Here is a 22,961-nt window from a genome sequence, read left to right as displayed (position 1 = left end):
CCTGCAGATAAATAGAAATCAATGCACTGTAAATCAAATGTTTGACTTTTCATCATTTATGGATGGATGTGTCCAACTCCTGAAACAAACAGACTCGTTTGCCTCTTCTTGTTTTCGTCATTGTATGAGTTTAAGTCAAGACTCAGATAGAGCAGTCCTGTCAATCACTGTCACAGCTGAGAGACAAATAAATAAATCTCACAATACAATACTGAGTAAAAAAACAAAACAAAAAAAAAAAAAACATAGTAGGTAATGTAACAATAGATTATATGCACATATACAGTATAACTGCCGTTTATAGTCCTGTGTTGTATTTGTTTAAGCAAACACTGCGTTGCACTTTTGTAAGCGCTGCCTCGGAAAGACCTTCAGTCAGCCACTCCCACTCAACACACACACACACACACACACACACACACACTCCCACAGCCAACACACACACACACACACACACACACACACACACACAGCCAACACACACACACACACACACACACACACACACACACACACACACACACAGATCATTCCGCCGAAGAAAGCGCTCGGTTCAGCCGCCAAACAAGAAGGAAGGAGTCCCGGAGGAACGACTGAATACCGGAACGATGGAGTTTCTTAAAGACGAGAAAGAAGACGCGAGTGATGCAGAAACACACGGAGAGAAAGACACCGACGAGCAGAGAGGTCTGTGATATTAACAGTGATCTATATTAGCTCTTATTCCTGTGTGTGGAACACTGTTTCCAGCATTATATCCGTGTGTCGGTGTGTTTGCAGCAATAGTAGCGCAGATCGGTATTAAAACAACCGAGTCCTCGTGAAACTTCACCGAACGATCTCTTCCGTTTGCACCGTTCTCTCGAGACGATAAACACACAAAATATGATGCTAATACATGATTATTGCAAGACCACTGTACGGATGTCCGACGATAATTTGCATGCAACTTACTGTCAATGACATCACGTATTTGTTTTATATGTGCAAGTAATTTAAATAGAGGGATGGTTTGATTTGAATAATAATATTAATAAATCTGACCATACAACAGTTTTTACATTTTTTTTTTTTTTTTTTACTTTTATTTATATAGCGCTTTATACAATACTTATTATGTAAAAGCAGCTTTACAGTGTCAGCAGGAAAATAATGTGTCAACAATGCAAGAGGACAATAACAAAGAATATTTATTTTTTTTGGCCAGTTCTCCTCCGAACAGTGTTAGGTAGACTGTTCCAGAGTTTGGGTGCTAAATAGGAAAAGGATCTGCCGCCCGCAGTTGATTTTGATATTCTAGGTATTATCAAATGCCCAGAGTTTTGAGAATGCAGTGGACGTGAAGGACTATAATGTGATAAGAGCTCGCTCAAGTACTGAGGAGCTAAACCATTCAGGGCTTTATAAGTAATTAACAAGATTTTAAAATCTATCCGATGTTTACAGCTGCTTTCACACATTTTCAAAACTTTACACACAAATCCAAGAATTGCACTCAAAGTGCAAAATGCCTCGCATCTCTTTCAAAATGAAGCACTGCATTCAAAATATCACAAAAGCAAACATTTGTCTTACGTTGCAAACACTTTCACCATAATATTATATTTTTGGATATATCATATACACACAGTTATTCAAAACATAAAGCTCTTCGTTCATGAGCTCCTGTCTACATTTCTGTACAAGATTGAAAGTAATTGGCAGAGAGATTAAAAATTCCTTGAAAAATTCATGGTAAACAGGAACGCGAGATTGAAAACAATCTGTAAGCATTGGTGGTTCTGAATACAGTATTACACAGTAAGAAAGAAAGGAAATACATTGTTTGCATCCATTGTTCAAAACCTACAGTTTTTGTTTGTCACTTTGTCAGTATTACAGTAAGGATAATTCGAGAAATGCACCAAAGTATTTTCTCAAAACTATTTGTGCAAACAGCACCACACAATGGATTTCCTGCAAAAGCCTGTAACTTACTCAAAATCTTTAGTTCATCTCTCAAAAGTAAGTATTTATGTCAATGAACATATGTGTCCCTGCAGCACAGAAGCAGTCATAAGCAGCACAGCTATATTTGTAGCAATACCCAACAATACATTGTATGGGTCAAAATTATACATTTTCATTTTATGCCAAAAATCATTAGAATATTAAATAAAGATCATGTTCCATGAAGATATTTTGTAAATTTCTTACCGTAAATGTATAAAAACTTCATTTTTGATTAGTAATATGCATTGCTAAGAACTTCATTTGGACAACTTTAAAGGTGATTTTCTCAATATTTTTATTTTTTTGCACCCTCAGATTCCAGATTTACAAATAGTTGTATCTCAGACGAATATTATCCAATCCTAACAAAACATACATGAGCATAAAGCTTATTTATTCAGCTTTTAGATGATTTAGAAATCTCAATTTTGAAAAATTGACACTTAAGACTGGTTTTGTGGTCCAGGATCACATATTAGTGCCATCAGAACAAAAAGTCCTTGTGTCATTGTTCACAAACAAGATGAATGCTTAGTCATGTTGTCAATAAAACACTGCGCTCTGTTAGTATTACCTGCTGTAAACTATGACAACAGTTTGGATGACAGTTACTGTACTGAAATCAGAAGGCTGCACTTCTTATGTATGCCGTATATCCATTTCAAAAGTACAGATGTACACATTACTGTATGTGGGATATTGATTGAAAAAGACTGGATATGATTCACAGTTACACTTTTACAGTTTTTCTGGATTGCTAACACACTGTAACTGATTCATTTGGCACAATTTTCCAAACCATTCATACAGTTCTTGAAACAAAGACACGTTTCTCAAAACTTTTAACACATTTGACCTGTTTTGAGACATGCTCCAATTTGCTCAGTGTTTTCTGCAAAACTCTACACAAGAACAGCATCATTTTGCACAGATTTAACCATGTTCTCATTCTGAAAACACAAACACACAACATAACTACCTCAAGAATCACAAAATGAACACAAATAGCACACATTTACCCCTGTGTGAACTTTCAGTAGCAGAACTGATGACAGCAGTCAGAATCTCAGGATGATATGAACAAGAGCTGATTATGTGTTTTGGAAAATGAATCCTGGTCGCGGGAGACAAAGAGGAATAGGAGGAGAAAAGAAAAATGAAGGGGACGAGGTCAAAGGTCATTTGTTGCGCTATAGTTGAGCATGTTCTTGTGCTGGAATGATCATAAGGAAAGCTGCCTGCAGGATCATCTACTTACATTACAATTACAGTACTTCAGATGAGAGGACTTGTACTGTAAATACTGTAGCACACAGCCTCAAACTCATAACTGTTGAACTGATTTGTAGCCGAGTACTTCTCACATGTATTTGTGCAGAACTGAGTCTGTCGAGGGACGCAGAGAAAGTCTTTTCTCAGAAGACTAAGAAACTGTTATAGTATAACAAATAAGGATATCACCAATACTGTAATGCAGCTTGGCAGAGGATGCTGAATTTATTTATTTATGTATGTACAGTAACTGACAGTACATTCCAGTGTGTGTTTACTGTATGTTCAGTTGTTTGGTCTTTGAACTTTTCTCTTCTAGTGATTTTCATCTACTGTAGGATCACTTTACAGGTTTTTTTTTAGAAGCAGGTTTTTGTGACAGTGTTATGAATTGATCTCACTAGTGTTCTCTGGTCAGGAAAATAGTCTGTGTATTTGACAGCTTTGTGTGTCGTCTGAGGACAAAGATTAGATTCTGACAAAAGAGAATATGTTTTTACATTTACACTTACATTTATGCATTTAGCAGACGCTTTTATCCAAAGCGACTTACATTGCATTCAAGTTACAGTTTTTACATTTTATCAGCTCTTTAGTTTTTGACTAAAATGTTTGACTTTGACCTGAAAGTCTGAAGTTTGCACAAATCGGTGTGTAGTTTTGAGATTGTTTTTATAGTTGTGAGAAAATGGTGAATTGTTTCATGAATTGTGTGTTAGCAATCCAGAAAAACTGTAATAGTGGTCTGATTTGCATCTATATAATACATCTTGAGCAACATGACATTAGCAGCTGATAATGTAGGAAACCACAGACGAATGTACATAATCAGCTGCATGAATGAACCAAAGCAATCGCATCTTGTTCAAAAGAACGACTCGATGATGTGGAGGTTGAACAAAGTAGTTTTGAGAATTTCATTTTTGATCTGAGAAATGCATTAAAGTAACGAAGCAAGAAAAACTGTATAACTTGACCTGTGGCCTATTTATATGTCTAAAATTAAACTAAATTAGCAAATATTTCTCTTTATTTCCTATAATAACACCTTGAATAACCATCATAATCCTGTACATGCTAAACTAATAATGACTGAATTTTCATTTTTGGGTGAACTGTCCCCTCTTAACCCGGAACATTAACATTTCCACCCGTAAGAATAACTCCTTATGATGGTCTTAGACACACATTGTGTAGCAAAGCATTACTGTTTCTGAAACATTTCTGTCATACCAAACCCACTATCAACCTTTATTATTATTATGGTTAATTTATCCAGTATTTTGCACTATTTTCATGTTGTGGAGACAAAACCCAGGAAATATTGGTTAATGTTTAAATAGATTTTCCTGATAACCTTATGGTTATAAAATTGTTGTGATAAAATGAATGAGCCTCTATTATACATGATGATATAATATAGATGCTTGAGCTTGGTTGTGTTTTGTTGTTACATGGGGGTCACTTTTATTTCTCATTTATTTCTTGTCAATTTAATTAATTTTTTTTTTTAAGTAAATTGAATTTGTTTCTTTCAGAGCTGATGGAAGTGGAAGAGGAAAGCGAAGAACTGAGTGACGTTGAAGAGGAAAGTAAAGAACTGCATGAAAAATCTTCTAAAAAGAATGTGTCACAAAAGAGAACTCGGAGAAACGGAGCTAGAAAGTCGTGCACCTGCTGTCAGTGTGGAAAGAGTTTCACATGTAAAGGAAGCCTGAAGGATCACATTAGAATTCACACTGGAGAGAGACCTTTCACATGCAAGTACTGTGGAAATGGATTTAAACAAAGAGCGAGCCTTACAGAACACATAAGAATCCACACCGGAGAGAAGCCGTTCAAGTGCACTCAGTGTGAGAGGAGTTTTCGACAAAAAGGAGGCCTTACGGGCCACATGAGAATCCACACTCAAGAGAAGCCTTTTACATGCCAGCAGTGCGGGAAAACTTTTGCACAGAATGGACAGTTTAAGATACACTTACAAAGTCACTCTGGTGTGAAGCCCTTCATCTGTCCTCAGTGCGGGAAGGGTTTTGATACGGCAGCGCACCTGAAAGCACACGAGATGGTTCACAGTGAAGTGAAGCCGTATCACTGCGCTCCATGCGGGAGGAGTTTCAACCAGATGACCGCTCTTCAAAGACATTTAAAGTCCTTCATACATAATAAATACAGGCCGCTAGAGAGATTCATGCTCCAGAGTGGCTCCTCAGCTCATGGATGGCCTTCAGGACTGAATGTGTCCTTCACTAAAACACACTCCCTGCAGTGAAGTTCCTACCATTTCAGTCGTAGATCAACGCATTAAATAATTAAAACATGTCTATGGTTTAAAATTCAGGAGTAACAATATTTTTAAATGTATAAAATTACTTGTGTATGGTAGGGTACAACAGGGCTAAAGGCCCACCTTAAGAAAAAATGTGCCATGCACTGCGCCTAAAATGTATAATTGCAGAAAGAATGTATACATTGCATTGAACATTAATGAATAAATCATTCAAGTTGTTTATTTTGTTTAAAAATCTTATAAATGTATGAGGTGGCAAGAGGGGCCTTTATCCCCCCACACACACGGTATTGATACAAATACTTTAGCTAAAATAATGTTTCGTTTAATAATGTCTAAGTTAATATTTCTTCAAAACAATCACTTTTGCAAAGTTTGTACTGTTTTCTGCTTAATTTGAAAAAAAAAAGAAAAGAAAAGGTTAAATAAATATAGGCCTACTGTCATTAAAATATGTTAATATAAAAAAATATATATTTTAAAATACAGAAACAATCATTTTAATAAGTAAAGATTCTGGAAGTATTGAAGGAGACAGTAGTAATTGTAGTAAAAACAAATTATATTTTATTATATGATATGATTAAGATCATGTTTTTAAATATGATGGTTTCATTCTAAACATGGTGATTATCTCTAATATGAACACATACATAATATATGATAGCCTATTTATAACAACATAATATATTATATTTACCATCTGAATCTAACCACAAACGGAAAAGTCAGCGATCTATTAATTATCATGTTAATTACTGTGCGTCTTTAGCCCCGACAGCAGAGGCCTCTTTGCCCCAAATACCATACTTTTACATATTCTTTCATTGTTTAAAAACTGTCGCTTTAATTATCTTAAGCAAAACTGAAAATCACAAAGAAGACCTTTGTCTCAAAATATACGCATTAATTTGAGCGATTCTCATTTGCTACTTAAATCTACAACATTAAAAAAAAAACATAAAATATTAGATCAAGTAAGCACAGAATCAACTTTGCGCTGCTGCGCGCGATCGCGTCAGGGATCAGACACATAAACACGCGCATGTTGAAAAGCGAATGTTTTGCAAAGTGCTACGCCACGTTTTTGTGCCATCTAGTGGCTTACTGTAGATGAAAATAATATCAAAGGCGCCTTTATACCCTACCATTCAAAAACACGGTCTGTCTCTTATTCCTACACCTTATGCCGAGTTCACACTGCACGATTTTAGCCCTGATTTTCACTCGCCGACAGGTTTTGTGAAATCGCTGACAAATGCCCGACATCGGAGGTAAATCGGAGCTCGTTCACGCGAGTGACAATCACACAGTGTGAATTACCAAAGACGCGATCCGAGAGAAACACCGATGCGTCGCCGACGCGCGTGAAATATTTGGGATGCTATCTGGAGCTGTCGGAGATTCACAATCACGCTGTGTGAATGAGTTCTGACTGAAACACAGATCGGCGATGACCTTCAGCCAATGAGAGATCGAGATACAGCGCAGCGGGAAGTTCAGGGGGGGCTTTAAAATAAATAAATAAATAAATTAAGCAATTATGTACAAAGAACGTGGCGATATCAGTACATTTTTTTGCATTATAAATTAGAATATAGCTAAAGAACAGGTGCATGAAGAAATATATATTAATATTCTATTTCTATATAATATAGCCAGTCATGGCCAAAAATATCCGCACCCTCGGTAAATATGATCAAAGAAGGCTGTGAAAATTAATCTGCATTGTTAATCCTTTTTATCTTTTATTTAAAACATTCAAAAAAATCTAACCTTTCATTGGATAATAAGAATTTAAAATGGGGGGAAATATCATTATGAAATAAATGTTTTTTTCTCTAATACACATTGGCCACAATTAACGGCACCCTTTTATTCAATACTTTTTGAAACCTCCATTTGCCAGTTTAACAGCTCTAAATGTTCTCCTATAATGCCTGATGAGGTTAGAGACACCTGACGAGAGATCAGAGACCATTCCTTCATCCAGAATCACTCCAGACCCTTTAGATTCACAGCTTCTTCTCTTCAGGTCACTCATGTTCTACAGGGTTCAGGTCAGAGGACTGGAACGACCAGCAGAAGCTTGGTTTTGTGCTCAGTGACCCATTTTTGTGTGGTTTTTGAGCTTTGTGTTTGGATTATTGTACGTTTGGAAGATCCAAACATTATAAGATTTCTAACAGAATCAGTCACTTATTGATTTTTTATCTGTTGGTATTTGATAGAATCCATGATGCCATGCGTCTAAACAAGATGTCCAGGACCTCCAGCAGAAATACAGGCCCACAACATCAAAAATACAGCAGTATATTTCATTGTACACATGGGGTACTTTTTAAACCCATCTTGAGTGTTTGCTGCTAAAAAGCTCATTTTTTAGTTTGATCTGACCATAGAAGCCAGTCCCATCTGAAGCTCCAGTCGTGTCTGATAACTGAATATGCTGGAGTGTGTGTTTGGATGAGCGAGGAGAATTTTTCTTGAAACCCTCCCAAACAACATGTGCCGATGTAGCTGCTGTTTGACTATTTTTTTTAAGGTTTTCTGACCCCGAGACTCAGCTATTTTCTGCAATTCTCCAGCTGTGGTCCTCGGAGAGTCTTTAGCCGCTCAAACTCTCCTTCTCACCGTGCATCAGGACGATATAGACACATGGCCTCTTCCAGGCAGTTTCCTAACATTTTATGTTGATTGTAAATTCTTAATTATTGCCCTGATGGTGGAGATGGGAATTTTCACTGCTCCAGCTCTTTTCTTAAAGCCACTTCACTAATTTGTGAAGCTCAATTATCTTTTGCTGCACATCAGAAATATATTCTTTGGTTTTCTCATTGTGATGATGATTAAAGGAATTTGGGCTTTGTTTTCCCTCCTATTTATATTTCTGTGAAACAGGAAGCCATGGCTGGATAATTACATGTTCATTATCACCCTGGAGTGCTCAAAATTGTGAATATGAATGGGAATATACTTCAGAGATATTTTACTCTTTTTTTTTTTTTACTATTTCTAGGGGTGCCAATAATTGTGTCTGTGTATTTGAGAAAAACATTTATTTCATAATGATATTTCCCCCCATTTTAAATTCTTATTATCCAATGAAAGGTTAATTTTTTTGTTAATTTTTTAAATAAAAGATCAAAAGGATTAACAATGCAGATTAATTTTTACAGCCTTCTTTGATCATATTTACCAAGGGTGCCGATATTTTTGGTCATGACTGTATATGGGTAGTTGACAACATACAAATTAACATACAAATAACATGAGAAAAAAATGTATCCTCACTCTTAGAGTTACAAATAGCATGAGAGAGGTTTATCTTCAATGTTAGAGTTTTTTTATTTTATTTTCCATCACACAATAGGACACATTGATAGGTCAACTACCCATATATATAAACAGTGTATTTGATTTCAAAGCCAAATAAAAATAAGAGATAAGAAAAAAAAAAATCTGTCACTTAGACCAAAAAAAAAATTAAAAAAAAAAAAAAAAAAAGAGAGAGAGAGAGAGATTGCCCAAATGAATGGAAGTGAAATGTGACAACATGCCCCGTAGGTGGTGTACACATTGCAATCATGCTTGGGACGGCCCTGATTGCAACAGACAAGCTATACAGTATAGTTCAAAACAATGTGCGCAAACAGATGAAGAAACACATTCAGAAAATCACAGAGATGACCACAACACTCCCTCCATCCACACACATGCTTTACATTTCTTAAAATAATAATTTCTGAACGTTAAACATTTACTGTCAGTCTTATCACCTATTTCTCGTGGTTTCTCATTAAAAGTCATAAAAGTAAATAGTGTAAATTAGCGAAAAACTATTTAAACTGATAAACAACAGATTGGAGATGAAAATAATAGCAGATTTGTCTAATTTGAAATGAATACTAAAAACTGAGATATGCACTTCAGTCAGAAACTACTTTTGCTATTGTGAAAGAAATATTCAGGATATCTTTAAAAGAGTTTTGGATTTTGGAGCACTTTTTTTCTCTATATGGCAACTAGTAAATACCATATATTTTGTTATACTAGTGTGGAGATATTTAAATCACGTGTGTTACAAGAAACCCTAAAATTCAAAACTCTTTAGTTTGCGCCCGCGCTCCTCTAATGAAACAACAGAAACTACATATTTTACACGCATACAACTGCCTCTTATTATAGTCCTGTGTTGTATTTGTCGAAGCAAACAGTTGCTCTCTATCATATGCGCAGCCTCGGACAGTTTGCATTCAAGACCCAGACCTTCAGTCAGCCACTCCCACTCAACACACACACACACACACACACACACACACACACACACACTCCTACAGCCAACACACACACACACACACACACACACACACACACACACACACACACTCCTACAGCCACACACACACACACACACACACACACACTCCCACTCAACACACACACACACACACACACACACACACTCCTACAGCCAACACACACACACACACACACACACACCGAAGAAAGCGCTCGGTTCAGCCGCCAAACAAGAAGGAAGGAGTCCCGGAGGAACGACTGAATACCGGAACGATGGAGTTTCTTAAAGACGAGAAAGAAGACGCGAGTGATGCAGAAACACACGGAGAGAAAGACACCGACGAGCAGAGAGGTCTGTGATATTAACAGTGATCTATATTAGCTCTTATTCCTGTGTGTGGAACACTGTTTCCAGCATTATATCCGTGTGTCGGTGTGTTTGCAGCAATAGTAGCGCAGATCGGTATTAAAACAACCGAGTCCTCGTGAAACTTCACCGAACGATCTCTTCCGTTTGCACCGTTCTCTCGAGACGATAAACACACAAAATATGATGCTAATAGGCTACATTGTGATTATTGCTGACAGATGTCCGACGATAATTTACATGCAACTTACCTCAGTATTTGTTTTATATGTTTTATAACTAATTTATGTAGAGGTATGGTTTTATTTTAATAATAATATTAATAAATCTGGCCATACAACCTTTTTACATCTAAATAAAATTTCTACATGACATGTAAGATAGCACAAATTCATCTCAACACTTTATGAATGGGTACATCAGCATTTGTGAGACTTAAATAGTCAGCTGAAAACATATGTTAAATATACAAGTTTTTTTTTTTTTTTTGTGCCTGTTTATTAATAAGGGATTTGTGGACGCCAGGGTCAGAAATGAACTTTTCCATTATGGAATTGATTTCCAGGGGATTTTTTATAATCATCTTTCTTATTATTATATCACCATACTGTCTTTAATGTCAAATACTTAAATTTACCCAATTTGCCTACTTTAATCAATATTTTAAACTGTTGTGAATAACACATAGACTGTTTAAAATTGTATTTAAATTATAGGCTACATGTAAAAAAACAGGAGCTCATAGAACTGCAATATTATGAAAAAAGCATTATTGAAGATTTTTGCTCTTTATATTCTAATAATAATTATTAATATTGATATAGGAAACACAATATAAAAACGGTTTTGTTCTGTCTGTGTTTTGGGCATGTCACATTCTGGCTTCACAGACAAACTTGTCAGTCCATGACATTAGTCTAGTGCAAGTTATGCAAAAACTCCTGTTAAAATCGCTGAAGCTGCGAAATTAATCTTTTATTTACACTGTATCTGCACTGTGTTGATAATGAGAAAATTTGCGAGCATGGGCACTCAACACAGCTCCCACACAGCTGTTTTTAGCTCTGACTAATCTAAACTCCTCTGATTGGCCAATGCATTCCTAAATTCAACAGAAACGCGTTTGATTGGTTATAAGGCTCAACGCTGCAAAAAACTGCACGTAAAAAGCAATCAATGATGCAGTGTGAGTGAATCTAAAAGTAATCCCCTGAATTGACACTTTTCATTTATTTTCACATTTGATGGATCGCCAGAATTGGCACTGAAGGATCTGAGTGGCATGTAATGCTTAATATTGTAATACTTTTTGTAAACAATGGGGTTATTATTCAGTATTTCCATGAATTCGATTTCAGACATCTTTGCTTTTATAGGCTGAGTGAAATAATTTAATTTGCATTCATAGTGTTGCTATTATGATATATCTTCAAATAAAATATGGGCAATTAAGTATGCAAATATTCATATGCCTGGATATTAGGAATGGGAAGATTCCCCGATTCGCTCGGTGCATCGGCAAAAAAAGTTAATGCGATGCATCGGTTTAAAAAGTGTGCATCGGATACAAGTTGGCATCGCAATGCATCGTTTCTAACATATTTGCATTGGTAAAAAACGATTTATTAATGTATAGTTACTAGTTGATGCGCTACACTTTTATTGTTTAGAAAGTGACCAATAATCTGTGACCAATATTTTAGATGTAGATTGATTTCTCCTCTCGAAACTGTTTCTCAAGCGCGTTCTCTCATCACCGCTGCGCGTGAATATGACGAATCACTAAATCACTAAAATGCAATTTTAAATAGAATAGTTAATTTAGTATTTTACATTAATGAGACTTCGAATATAAATATGAATAAAAGTAATGTCATACTTTTACAACAAAATTATCAAAATTAGCAAATGTTTCTCTCTATTTCCTGTAATAACACATTGACTGATCATCATCATAATCCTGCTAAATTTACATCTAATTATGTTACAATTTAACAGCAAATGAACATTGTTCTTAAAGGGATAGTTCACTCAGAAATGTAATCTCTGTTATTTACTCTCCCTCATGTTGTTCCAAACCTGCATGAGTTTCTTTCGTCTGTTGAATTTAAAATATGTTTTGAAGAATGTTGGTAATCAAACCAAATCACTTGATTAGGGCAGCTGCAAATGTCAAAAATTTTGATTGATGACCCAACGTGGGATTAACCTTTTAATGATCTCCAGCTGTGTTTAGCCATCTGTTTTTAATATAGATGGATTACCTGGTAGGCCTGTTGACCTCCGGGATGAAATATGAGTTTTGTTTAACTGAACTTTTCATGACCGTTTTTGAGCTGAATCGTCCGGAACATCTGCAGTCCACATGTGCGTGGTATCAGGTGTCACGTCATCACAGGGTTTTTGGTCGCTCTACATGGATGTGAGAAAGATATATTGGTTTAAGGACAATATCATACATAAGTAAAAGAATAAACTATTTTAAGAGATCAAAGCATATTGTGTATGTCTCTCTCAAGTTCAAGTTGCTTTATTGGCATGACATTTGTGTTACAGTACAGCCAAAGCATTTTAGATGTGTAAAATACAGAATATAATTACACCACCACCAAAGTAAAAAAGGAGCTAATAAATGAGAGAAGAAAAAAAAAAAAAAAAAAAATCTCTCTCTCAAACACACACACACACACACACACACACACACACACATTCTGGCTGTTTTCTGATTTTCAGCATTATGAAAATGAAATTAAAACATTCCCCAATTTACATAAACTAGGATAATATAATAATATAATGTAAATGTCTCGAATGAAGACGGTGGTTTAAAGCAATATTTTATTAAATCAAGCAAATTCACAGAAATGTTGCCGTATATGAACAAAGAGCCCATTAATATGCCAGCAAAAACTAGGAAACAAAGCGTAAGGCCTAACAATTACAATTGGATGGGAAAATATGATAAGAAACAGAAAGAACGAACAAAATCACAACATATAAACATATAGAAACATATAAAATTGTTCTGGTTTCATAGTGTACCGTGAAGAAAAACATTGCGGTTTATATCTCACAACGGCGTGACGAGGCCTAGAACAGTAGCACCATTAAACACGTGGATAAAGTCAAGATATCTAGCAATTTTAGTTGTACTTACCAGGGAACAGTCTGGTGTGTGAACGACTTAGAACAAGCATTTGTGTATGCATTGTTAGGCTATATTGTATTAACTTTATTTATCTATATTTATAACTTTCAATATTGATCGCTTGTTTTCATGGTCAATTACATGTCGTTTCTTAGTTTTCCCTCTTCCTATAGGTGCATATCATCATACGCTTGTCAAAATAATGATTCGTCCGTTTCTGTTAGTCCCACCCACAATGTTATGTTTACGACCCATGTTTATGACCCATGTTTACGACGTAAGGATATAATAGTAAAATGCACACGTTTGTGAAGTTAAATTTGAAAATAGCCTAGTGAAGCAAACATAAATCAGATCAATACTTTTAAAAAGTAAAAGTCTTAGCAATAAATCTGGACCGTCTACAAATGAAACCCAACAGACCTCCTGAGGGTGCTGGATTTATCGATCGGAAACTTCTGAACCAAGTGTGTTTGAAACATCATATTAGCATAGGTACGGTGTTTGATCCGCTAAACAGATGCGTCCTTTCTGGAAAGAAACACACAAACATTGTGCTAGATCCTGGTCGCCACAACAAACTGCATAATTTGCAGCTGCGCACATTTCTGCGGTCCTCGATGCGCGCGAACTGACAGAGACGCTTGATTATGAAATCATGAGGTAATGCTTTTTAATAAACTTCCTTTAGTTAACATTAGTTAATGCATTAACTAAGATTAGCAATACGTTTGTTACCGTGTTTATTCATCTTTGTTAATGAGCTCAGGCAAATGTTAACAGATACAACTTTTAATTTTAATAATGTCCTATTAGTAAATTTTGAAATGAACATTAACATAACAAATTACTAATTTTAATGCATGCATTAGAAGTACTGTGTAATCAACCTTGGTGCTGTATTTTTTTGTTGGCAATATGACATGCAGTTTTCATATACACACCTGGCCCACCCAGTTTTATGTAGGCCCACCCACTTAAACATTTCTGGCTACGCTAGTGTGTAGAAGGACTTTCATTTAATCCCCTTATACTGTATTTGTTCATGTTTTCCTGTAAACACTCACTGCATGCTTGACAGAACTCTGAGAGTAGTCTCCAAACATTTTTCCTCTATAAAATACTATGTCTATATCCTTTTCAAGGACATGTAGTGTAATGTTATGGTTCTTAATTGTGATCACATTAGTGGCATAGTCCAAAAGTGGTCAAAACAGAAATATTTTAGCACGCGGTATATGCTAATGCTAATACACACCTACTCTTTAATGTTAAGCGGAAATGTTGAAAGAAACGAATTGTTGGTTCGACAAATACAAAGTGAACATTGTCATCAGCTATCTGGACAAGTGGTCTAAATCTAGTGGTGTAAGGAAAAAGTAATTTACAATACAATGTTTACAAAAATATACACAAATGATCACTAGCGGAATTTTCTGTACTCAAACGGTACTTTTCTTAGTGATTTTGTCTCCTGAGTTACATAGGGGTTTTGTGTGCACTAAATTCCTTTATATTTTGTGTCTGTATCCTTTTCAGGAGTGTGGAATTTTGTTGAGCTTTTTAGCTTTGTGTAGCTTTGAGCGCAATGGCGAGATATGTCTCAGTTGTAATAGTGTAAAACAGCAAGACTTACTTTGTGTTGACAGTTCATTGTAGAGATGGATAATTGCACTAAAAATAAATACTGTATCAATTTAGTAAACTGTTTAAAATAAATTTGACTAATTTTTAATTATTTCTATAAACACTAAACATTGCCAGCTCTCAGAGAGACCTTGCCTAAAGACATATACAGTCCAACACACAAATCTAAACAGCGTCATCCGTAATCCTAAAATTATGACTTTACTGGCAGTAAAATGTCAGTCACAATAGATCAAGAGGGGTTTTTCTCTGTTCTGTATGCACTTTTCTTATATGATGCAGTCAGACCCTCCGTTTCACAATGGACAAGGCAAGGGTCTGTGAGTTTTTGTTTATGATTCAACTTAAGCTAAATGCACTTTGGTTTTTGTAAATCACTCATTCATGTTTGGACATCATTGTGTAAAGATCTACCTCTTAGCACTCTGAAAAATGTAAGGCTTTTTTTTTCTCTCATATTTATTGTTACCTAAAACTAAAGTAAATGTTTCACTGTGTTTTAGAACCATGTTTATTTTTATATTGTGTTATATATATATTGTATATATTGTCACATATTGTATTTATGTTAAACCTAATCCATATGCAGCGTATAAGTTTATATAATCAATCAAGGAGTAAGCTGCTGCCTGGTGTTGTTTTTTCAGATATTTTTTATCTGTATGTGACAGTACAGCGCATGTCAAGCAGGGTGAATATATGTTCAGACATCCTGGATGCAACTTAATATTTACCGCCTTATTTCAAATTTTTCCCATGGTGAACTACTGTGGTATATCTCCAAAATAAACAGGTGAAACGTATCATTATCTAGACATGACAACCTGGAATCTTTCTCACACTGCTTGAGGATCCACATCATACAAAAAGTTTCATAGACCCCCTCTCAATCTGTCTCTCTGTTTGTGTGGTTAGGGTCTTAGCATGTATTTTGTTTAAAAACAGGAACTGATGATTTTAAGTGTTCATCTGCAAAATTCTCCATTGTCTTTCTGGATTTCCGTGACGCTTTTGGCTCATTGTCCCATGTTGTTATGCTTTATACATTGGATGAAATAAGACGTACCATGGCCGAATGTGTACGTGATTAAGGATGTCTACAATAACTCCTAGGTTCAAGTCATATGTGGAAGTGCCTTAACTGATCCTATACCACTCAAGATCAGTATTAAGACCGGCTGCCCTTGGAGCGCTATTAAAGTGTCATGAAACCCCTCTGTTACTGTCACAGTACTCTGGAGCCAGGGAAACGAGGAGATGAGGAAATCTTCAAACAACACAGTCTTTAATAAATCAACACACGTAGGAGTCACAGGAACACATGAAATGATGTTTAAGACTGGACACAGAGACAGGGAAGCAGCGGACTTAAAAACATTGGGGGAAACTAGATAATTAATGACACAAGGCTGGGGACTAATCAACTAATGAGGAGAACTAAACGAGAACAGGAAACAGACCAAATAAGGGCACGAGAGGAGGGGAAACACAAGACACAGAGAGACCAGGTCTGACACTACTCCCCCCTCCCGGAAGGTGAGTCCCGCACCTAGCAACATCCAACGGGGATGGGGGGTGGGCGCTCTGGAGGCCTCCAGGGCGGCACCCGCTCTAGGAGCCATGGCGGGTCAGGGGACTCGTGAGGCCATGGCGGATCCGGGAGCTTGGGCGGCCACGGCGGATCCGGGGACTCGGGAGGCCATGGCGGAGCAGGGAGCTTGGGTGGCCATGGCGGATCCGGGGACTCGGCGGGCCACAGAGGAGCAGGGAGCTTGGGCGGCCACGGCGGGTCAGGGGACTCGGGAGGCCATGGCGGGTCAGGGGATTCGGGAGGCCATGGCGGGTCCGCCTCCGAGGCCGCGGCTCCAGCCTCCGCCTCGGCCTCTTTGGCTGGAGCCCTACTACCCCCCCCAATTCCTTGGGGAAAGTAGGGGCTCTACCTGGGCGGCATTCTGAGAAGCGGCTCTTGGGGGTGCTCGGGAAATGGAGCCTCTCCTGGGCTCGACTCGGGAACTGGAGTGCACTTTTGTGGAGCTGGCACAGGAGGGCACTGCCGAGGAGAGGGCTCGGGCTTGGAAGGGGCAGCGACTGGCAGGCTTGCCATACTCTCTGCCGGTGGGCTTGCTTTGGTCGTAAACGGTGGCGGGCTTTCGTGGGACGCGGATGGCGGTGTATTTGCGTGGGCTGCGAACGGCGGCGGGTGAGGGAGATCTGCGGATGGCGGGTCTGCTTTGCCCGCAGACGGTGGCGTGAATTTCCCCGCAAACGGCGGGCTTGTCATGTTCTGATTGGTTGTTCTAGTCATGTGTCTTGTTCCTCATTGGTTATTGTCCTGTCATGTGGTTTTCAGTTCTGTTTGCTCATTGGTTGGTTCTTGTCATGTGACCCTTAAGCCCAATTTATACTTCTGCATCGAACCTACGCCGTAGCCTACGCAGAGACGCACAGGCCTACGTCATAGCCTACGCCGTACCTGACGTGCACCTCTCCAAAAATCTAACAGCGTGTCAATTCTACACGGACCGCAAGTGCTGTGATTGGTCTGCTAGAACCCCTCCCTCCATATGTACTTGAGTTTTGTGTGCGTTTATGAGCACTGTAATATAGTTTAATGTTACACTTTCTTATTTAACCCTCTGGGGTCGACAAACGCGTATACGCGTTTTGAGGCAGATTTTCCTGATAAGGCCGAAATGAGCTTGAATTTTTGATCGTACAGATAAGAGCAATACACCATTCGAATCTGTAAGGGGTCTACTTGTATTTGTATACACTCATAATAACAACTAAACTTTGTGCTTTTTGAAGAATAAAGAAAACAAACAGGGTGTGCTCTCTGTCTTCTCCGTCTCCGCGAACTGTTTTTAGAAACGCGTCACTAAAATGAACTGTAACTCAGCAAATACTCAACACAGAGACATGAGAAATATATCTATAGAAATAGTCTACTTTGAAATGAAGCAAGTCTTATCGAAAACAAACATTCTGTGATGGAGTAATCCGTATGAAACCAACACGATGTTCAGTCTGTCCCATCTGACTCATTATCTCTAATGTGATCCCGCCCTGAGCGGCTCGCGCAGTTCATATGTAAATAGCCGCGTGGGACGTGCGCACATGCAAACGCCCAACACAAACAAACAGGAGATCCTCATCGCAGCTACTGTTCGTTTCTGGAAGACGCGCCGAGTAAAAGCAGGATTTCCCTCCAAAGAAGAACACTATTTCATCCAGAAGAGGAGCTCAATCTGATGAGTAAGTAATGTTTCTTTTTTGCGTTAGTTAACGTTTTATTGTGACATAAACTTGAACAGATTTACTAACAGTTAGTTGGGTTTTTCCCAAACGACAACATGATGAATGCTACGCGTCTCAGAATGTTTAGACCATGTTTATTAGTAATACTCTGTTCACAAATAGATTTTAATAGCGTGCTAAACAATAAAAATTAGTTTCTGAGATATAAAATATCATTTTTTATAGTACAAAGTACATCCTTTTATTGTACAAAGCATGTTTGAGTCTGTGGCTACAGAATCATATCATAGGCTACTATAAAATCATACATACTAGACTGTATGACTACAAAATCATAGTTGGGTTTTTCCCAAACTATAATTCCTGACTATAATGTTTGAAATCGTGTAAAACATTTTTAATATGAGGGGCAATTGACTGTATTTAAATTTCTTGCGGCGCGATGATGTTTTCATGCTCTATATAAAACAATAAAAGTAATATGAGTGTACACTGTAACATGATGAATGCTACGAGTCTAAGTATGTTTAGTACATGTTTATTATTAATAGCCTACTCTGTTCAGAAATAGATTTTAATAACGTGCTAAACAATAATAATTTGTTTCTCAGATATAAGATTTCTTTCTCTTTTTTATGATAGTACAAAGCATGTGTGAGTCTATGGCTACAAAACCTATATATATATATATATATATATATATATATACAGATGTTCCTGATATTAACATGCTCACAAATGTTTTTTTGTTTGTATTTTATTGAATCAGATACCAGCACCAGATGTATCCTGATGTCTCTTCAAACTGTTTTCCTCTGAGAGCGCTGCACCAACATCAGATGTTCAACTACACTGATATTCTATGTTAAAACAAGCTCCTTTTCTACTGATTATGTTTTTTTTCTTCTTGAATCCATTGAAAGAAGTAGAAACACTTAAATAACACACGTAAATATCAGGTATGATTTACTTGTTTCACTTGTTGAACAGAATCTGCTGCAGGAATGACTCAAAGTCTGTTCACATCTCTGTGGTTAGATCAGTGTGCACAATAATGTGTCTTTGACCTTCATTATGTATGTTTTGATTATACTGTGTTGTAAATAAAATACAAATAATTTTAAAAACCCTTTTTTTCAATCTCCTCACATTCTCTCTTACCTGCCTCAAAGTCACAGTCACACTGATGGGCCATTAGGGGCCATTAGGGGAGGGCCCTTTGTCTCTCAGGTGAGACTCACTTAATATTCATGGCCATTGCCACTCCCTCGCATATAGACCCTCGATCACAAAACATGTCTTGAAAATTTTAAATCAATATATTGTTTTCTGTGAATGAGTAAGCAGAATGATTTTCACATAATTTTGAAGTAAATATTCTAGCCTACAAGACTGATTACTCAAAAGTCTTTATTTAGTGTGGGTTTTAAGGCCTTATTTCAGCTAAATTTTTTCCCCCCAAAACTTACTAACCACGCATAATATTTTTTTTCTAAAAAATGCAAACATGTACATCCATCTTGGTCACATATTATTGTAGCACAGTTTGTGCTGAATACAAAAAAATTACATGTTGGTCAATAGTATGTTTTAAGTCGCTGAAATAAGCACAAATATCAGGGCATGTCAAAACATCTCAAGGGCCCCAAAATGACCTCAGACCCCAGAGGGTTAAAATAAACAAAGCAAAGAACAAGTGTTTTATCATTTATTATACTACATAGCATTATACATCAGTAGTTGTCCGCGACAAACAATGTTGATCTGCCGTGGTACACGTCCTTGTGGAGATTGAAAGAATGCCATCTTCTCCGGTTCCGTTTTTGTAGTTTTAAATAATGATTTAATGATTTGATATTTATTTGCCGCCGTCACGGCTTCTCTGACGAGCCGCTTCTTCTTTGGCTTTGCCGTGGTACTGCGGGTTACACAAGCAAGATGCCCGTGGACACTGCAGACTAGCGGTCCGCATGTGTACTGCACATCGACGCGGACAACGACGCAGAAGTATACATGAAAACCGCACAGCTTGCGGCGTTGAGGCTACGGCATAGGTCCAATGCAGAAGTATAAATCAGCCTTTAGTGTTTGCTATAAGTAGCCCTCATGTTGCCATTGTAGTGGTGGGCAGAGCGAGGCTTCGTGAAACACTGAAACAATTCCACACCCGTCTCTACGGTGACACCTAGTGGTCATTTTTAAGTATTGCTCTGAAACAGCCTTGACAACGAATCAGTTCAGCGAATTGACGAATTATAAAATATATGTTGTGCTTGAGAATCCACCAAGTGAGTTGGGGGAGTTGTTAGTGTGCTCGACTGGCATGCTGTCAGAGCCTGTCACTCTAGGAATGAATCCTGGGTGAAGCATGCATATAATTATAATAAACATTGTGGCGGGGGTGAGGAATCACACACGACAAGCAGACTTAGAAAGTCAAGAAAAAAACCCTGGAGGGTGGATTTTATTTGTGACGTGATGTGAGTTTGTAGTGGGGTGCTCCGTGCTGTGCTCCAATTCACTCCTCTTGTGTCCTAGAAGTTGTGGGTCGGTGTCATGCTCCTGTGCTCGGGCAGACCAGTCACGCACTGTCTTCTGGTCAGAAAGGAGATAGAACAACATTAGTGACAGAGGCTTCCAGAGAACTCACCCAAATGTGCGTGTACAGCGGCTTTTAAAGGGCGGTGGTTGATGAGTTACAGGTGTGGCGGGTCTGCCGGTAATGCGGGGTGCAGGTGTCCTCCCTTTGTTACCAGGGCGACGCTGATGAAGGCTCGGGACACGTGTCACAACATTTAAAAGTTGTGTTTTTATTGTGCTGTTCTTGTTATGTGTTGTTACATCTGTCTGACAACTGAATGAACTCTTTGTGAATAAATATGTGTTATTTTGGTCATGAAAAATGAACATTAATAAAAGACATCAAGCCACAACGTCTGACATTTTTTACATATAAAGATTTTTATTGAAAAATATTAATTGTTCTGCTGGGTTATTATACTTTGAGTTAGGTTGAGACCGGTGCGATTGTGTGGTTTGTTCCCAACCATGTTTTTCTCGTTTTATTACACAGCATGTTACGCTTATTATTTAATTCCATTTTTATAATGCTGAAAATCAGAAAACAGCCATTAGAATGAATGTGTGTGTGAGAGGGGGAGAGAGAGAGTTGTTCTTTTTATATTTTTATTTAATTTTTTCTTCTCTCATTTATTACTCATTTATTGGTTCCTTTTTTACTTTGGTGGTGGTGTAAATATATTCTGTATTTTACACATCTAAAATGTCATGCCAATAAAGCAACTTGAACTTGAGAGAGATATACACAATATGCTTTGATCTCTTAAAATAGTTTATTCTTTTACTTATTTTTGATATTGTCCTAAAACCAATATCTCTTTCTTGCGTCCATGTAGAGCGACCAAAAACCCTGTGGTGGCGTGACACCTGATACCACGCACATGTGTACCACAGATGTCCCGGACGATTCAGTTCAAAAACGGTCATGAAAAGTTAAATTATGAATCTTGACACAGTCAATTTAAACAAAAGTCATATTTCATCCCGGAGGTCAACAGGTCTACCACGGTAATCCATCTATATTAAAAACAGATGGAGATCATTAAAAGGTCATAGGTTAATACCACAGAAAGGGGGAAAGGTCATTAATAAAATTTTGACATTTGCAATTGCCCTAATTACTACTCTTGGCTGTGTTGTGTTGTTACATGGGGGTAACTTTTATTTCTTACTTCAATTTTCTTGTCAATTGAATTGTTTATTTCAGACCTGATGGAAGTGGAAGAGGAAAGTGAAGCAGAGAGTGAAGTCAAACCAGAAAGTGAAGAACTGAGTGAATGGGAAGAGGAAAATGAAGAACTGAGTGACGTTGAAGAGGAAAGTAAAGAACTGCATGAAAAATCTTCTAAAAAGAATGTGTCACAAAAGAGAACTCGGAAAAATGGAGCTAGAAAGTCGTGCACCTGCTGTCAGTGTGGAAAGAGTTTCACATGTAAAGGAAGCCTGAAGGATCACATGAGAATTCACACTGGAGAGAGACCTTTCACATGCAAGTACTGTGGAAATGGATTTAAACAAAGAGCAAGCCTTACAGAACACATAAGAATCCACACCGGAGAGAAGCCGTTCAAGTGCACTCAGTGTGAGAGGAGTTTTCGACAAAAAGGAAGCCTTACGGGCCACATGAGAATCCACACTCAAGAGAAGCCTTTTACATGCCAGCAGTGCGGGAAGTGTTTTGCAGTCAGTGGAAGCTTACAGATTCACTTAAAAACTCACTCTAATCAGAAGCCGTTCATCTGTCCTCAGTGTGGGAAAGGTTTTAAATTTGCAGCAGAACTGAAACAACATGAGAACGTTCACAGTGAAGTGAAGCCGTATCACTGCCCTCCATGCGGGAGGAGTTTCAGGAAACTGAAAGATCTAAAAAGACATTTAAAGTCCTTCATACATAATAAATACAAGCCACTAGAGAAATTCATGCTCCAGAGTGACTCCTCAGCTCATGGTTTGCCTTCAGGAGTGAACGTGTCATTCACTAAAACACACTTCTTGCAGTGAAGTTCCTGCTGTTTTGGTAAAGGCTGTAGAAGGGGGATGAATGTATTAAACAAATAATTAAAACATGTCTATTGCTGTAAACAGATGCTTTAAAATTCAGGAGT

At 37.6% G+C, this 22,961-nt stretch overlaps 2 protein-coding genes across 2 annotated transcripts; both read left to right on the top strand.

Moving 5' to 3' along the window:
* The first annotated feature begins 413 nt into the window (after positions 1 to 413).
* Positions 414 to 5,739, top strand: LOC131552070 (gastrula zinc finger protein XlCGF49.1-like). Its single transcript, XM_058795536.1, has 2 exons — positions 414 to 687; positions 4,803 to 5,739. The coding sequence occupies exons 1-2, from the start codon at positions 609 to 611 to the stop codon at positions 5,534 to 5,536; spliced, it is 813 nt and encodes a 270-aa protein (XP_058651519.1). The 5' UTR covers positions 414 to 608; the 3' UTR covers positions 5,537 to 5,739.
* Positions 5,740 to 9,910: 4,171 nt separating this feature from the next.
* On the top strand, positions 9,911 to 22,961 carry LOC131552062 (gastrula zinc finger protein XlCGF7.1-like). The gene is made up of 2 exons (XM_058795499.1): positions 9,911 to 10,208; positions 22,064 to 22,961. Exons 1-2 carry the CDS (start codon positions 10,130 to 10,132, stop codon positions 22,855 to 22,857), a joined length of 873 nt encoding a protein of 290 aa, XP_058651482.1. The 5' UTR covers positions 9,911 to 10,129; the 3' UTR covers positions 22,858 to 22,961.

Source organism: Onychostoma macrolepis, chromosome 02, assembly GCF_012432095.1.
Source record: "Onychostoma macrolepis isolate SWU-2019 chromosome 02, ASM1243209v1, whole genome shotgun sequence".
NCBI lineage: Eukaryota > Metazoa > Chordata > Actinopteri > Cypriniformes > Cyprinidae > Onychostoma > Onychostoma macrolepis.
This window is presented reverse-complemented; position numbering and strand designations above follow the sequence as displayed.

Excerpts from the sequence above, each read along its gene's own strand:
- LOC131552070 (XM_058795536.1), top strand. The coding sequence starts at position 609 with ATGGAGTTTCTTAAAGACGAGAAAGAAGACGCGAGTGATGCAGAAACA. Across the intron at positions 688-4,802 it reads AGACACCGACGAGCAGAGAG|AGCTGATGGAAGTGGAAGAG; the intron begins GTCTGTGATATT and ends TGTTTCTTTCAG.
- LOC131552062 (XM_058795499.1), top strand. The coding sequence starts at position 10,130 with ATGGAGTTTCTTAAAGACGAGAAAGAAGACGCGAGTGATGCAGAAACA. Across the intron at positions 10,209-22,063 it reads AGACACCGACGAGCAGAGAG|ACCTGATGGAAGTGGAAGAG; the intron begins GTCTGTGATATT and ends TGTTTATTTCAG.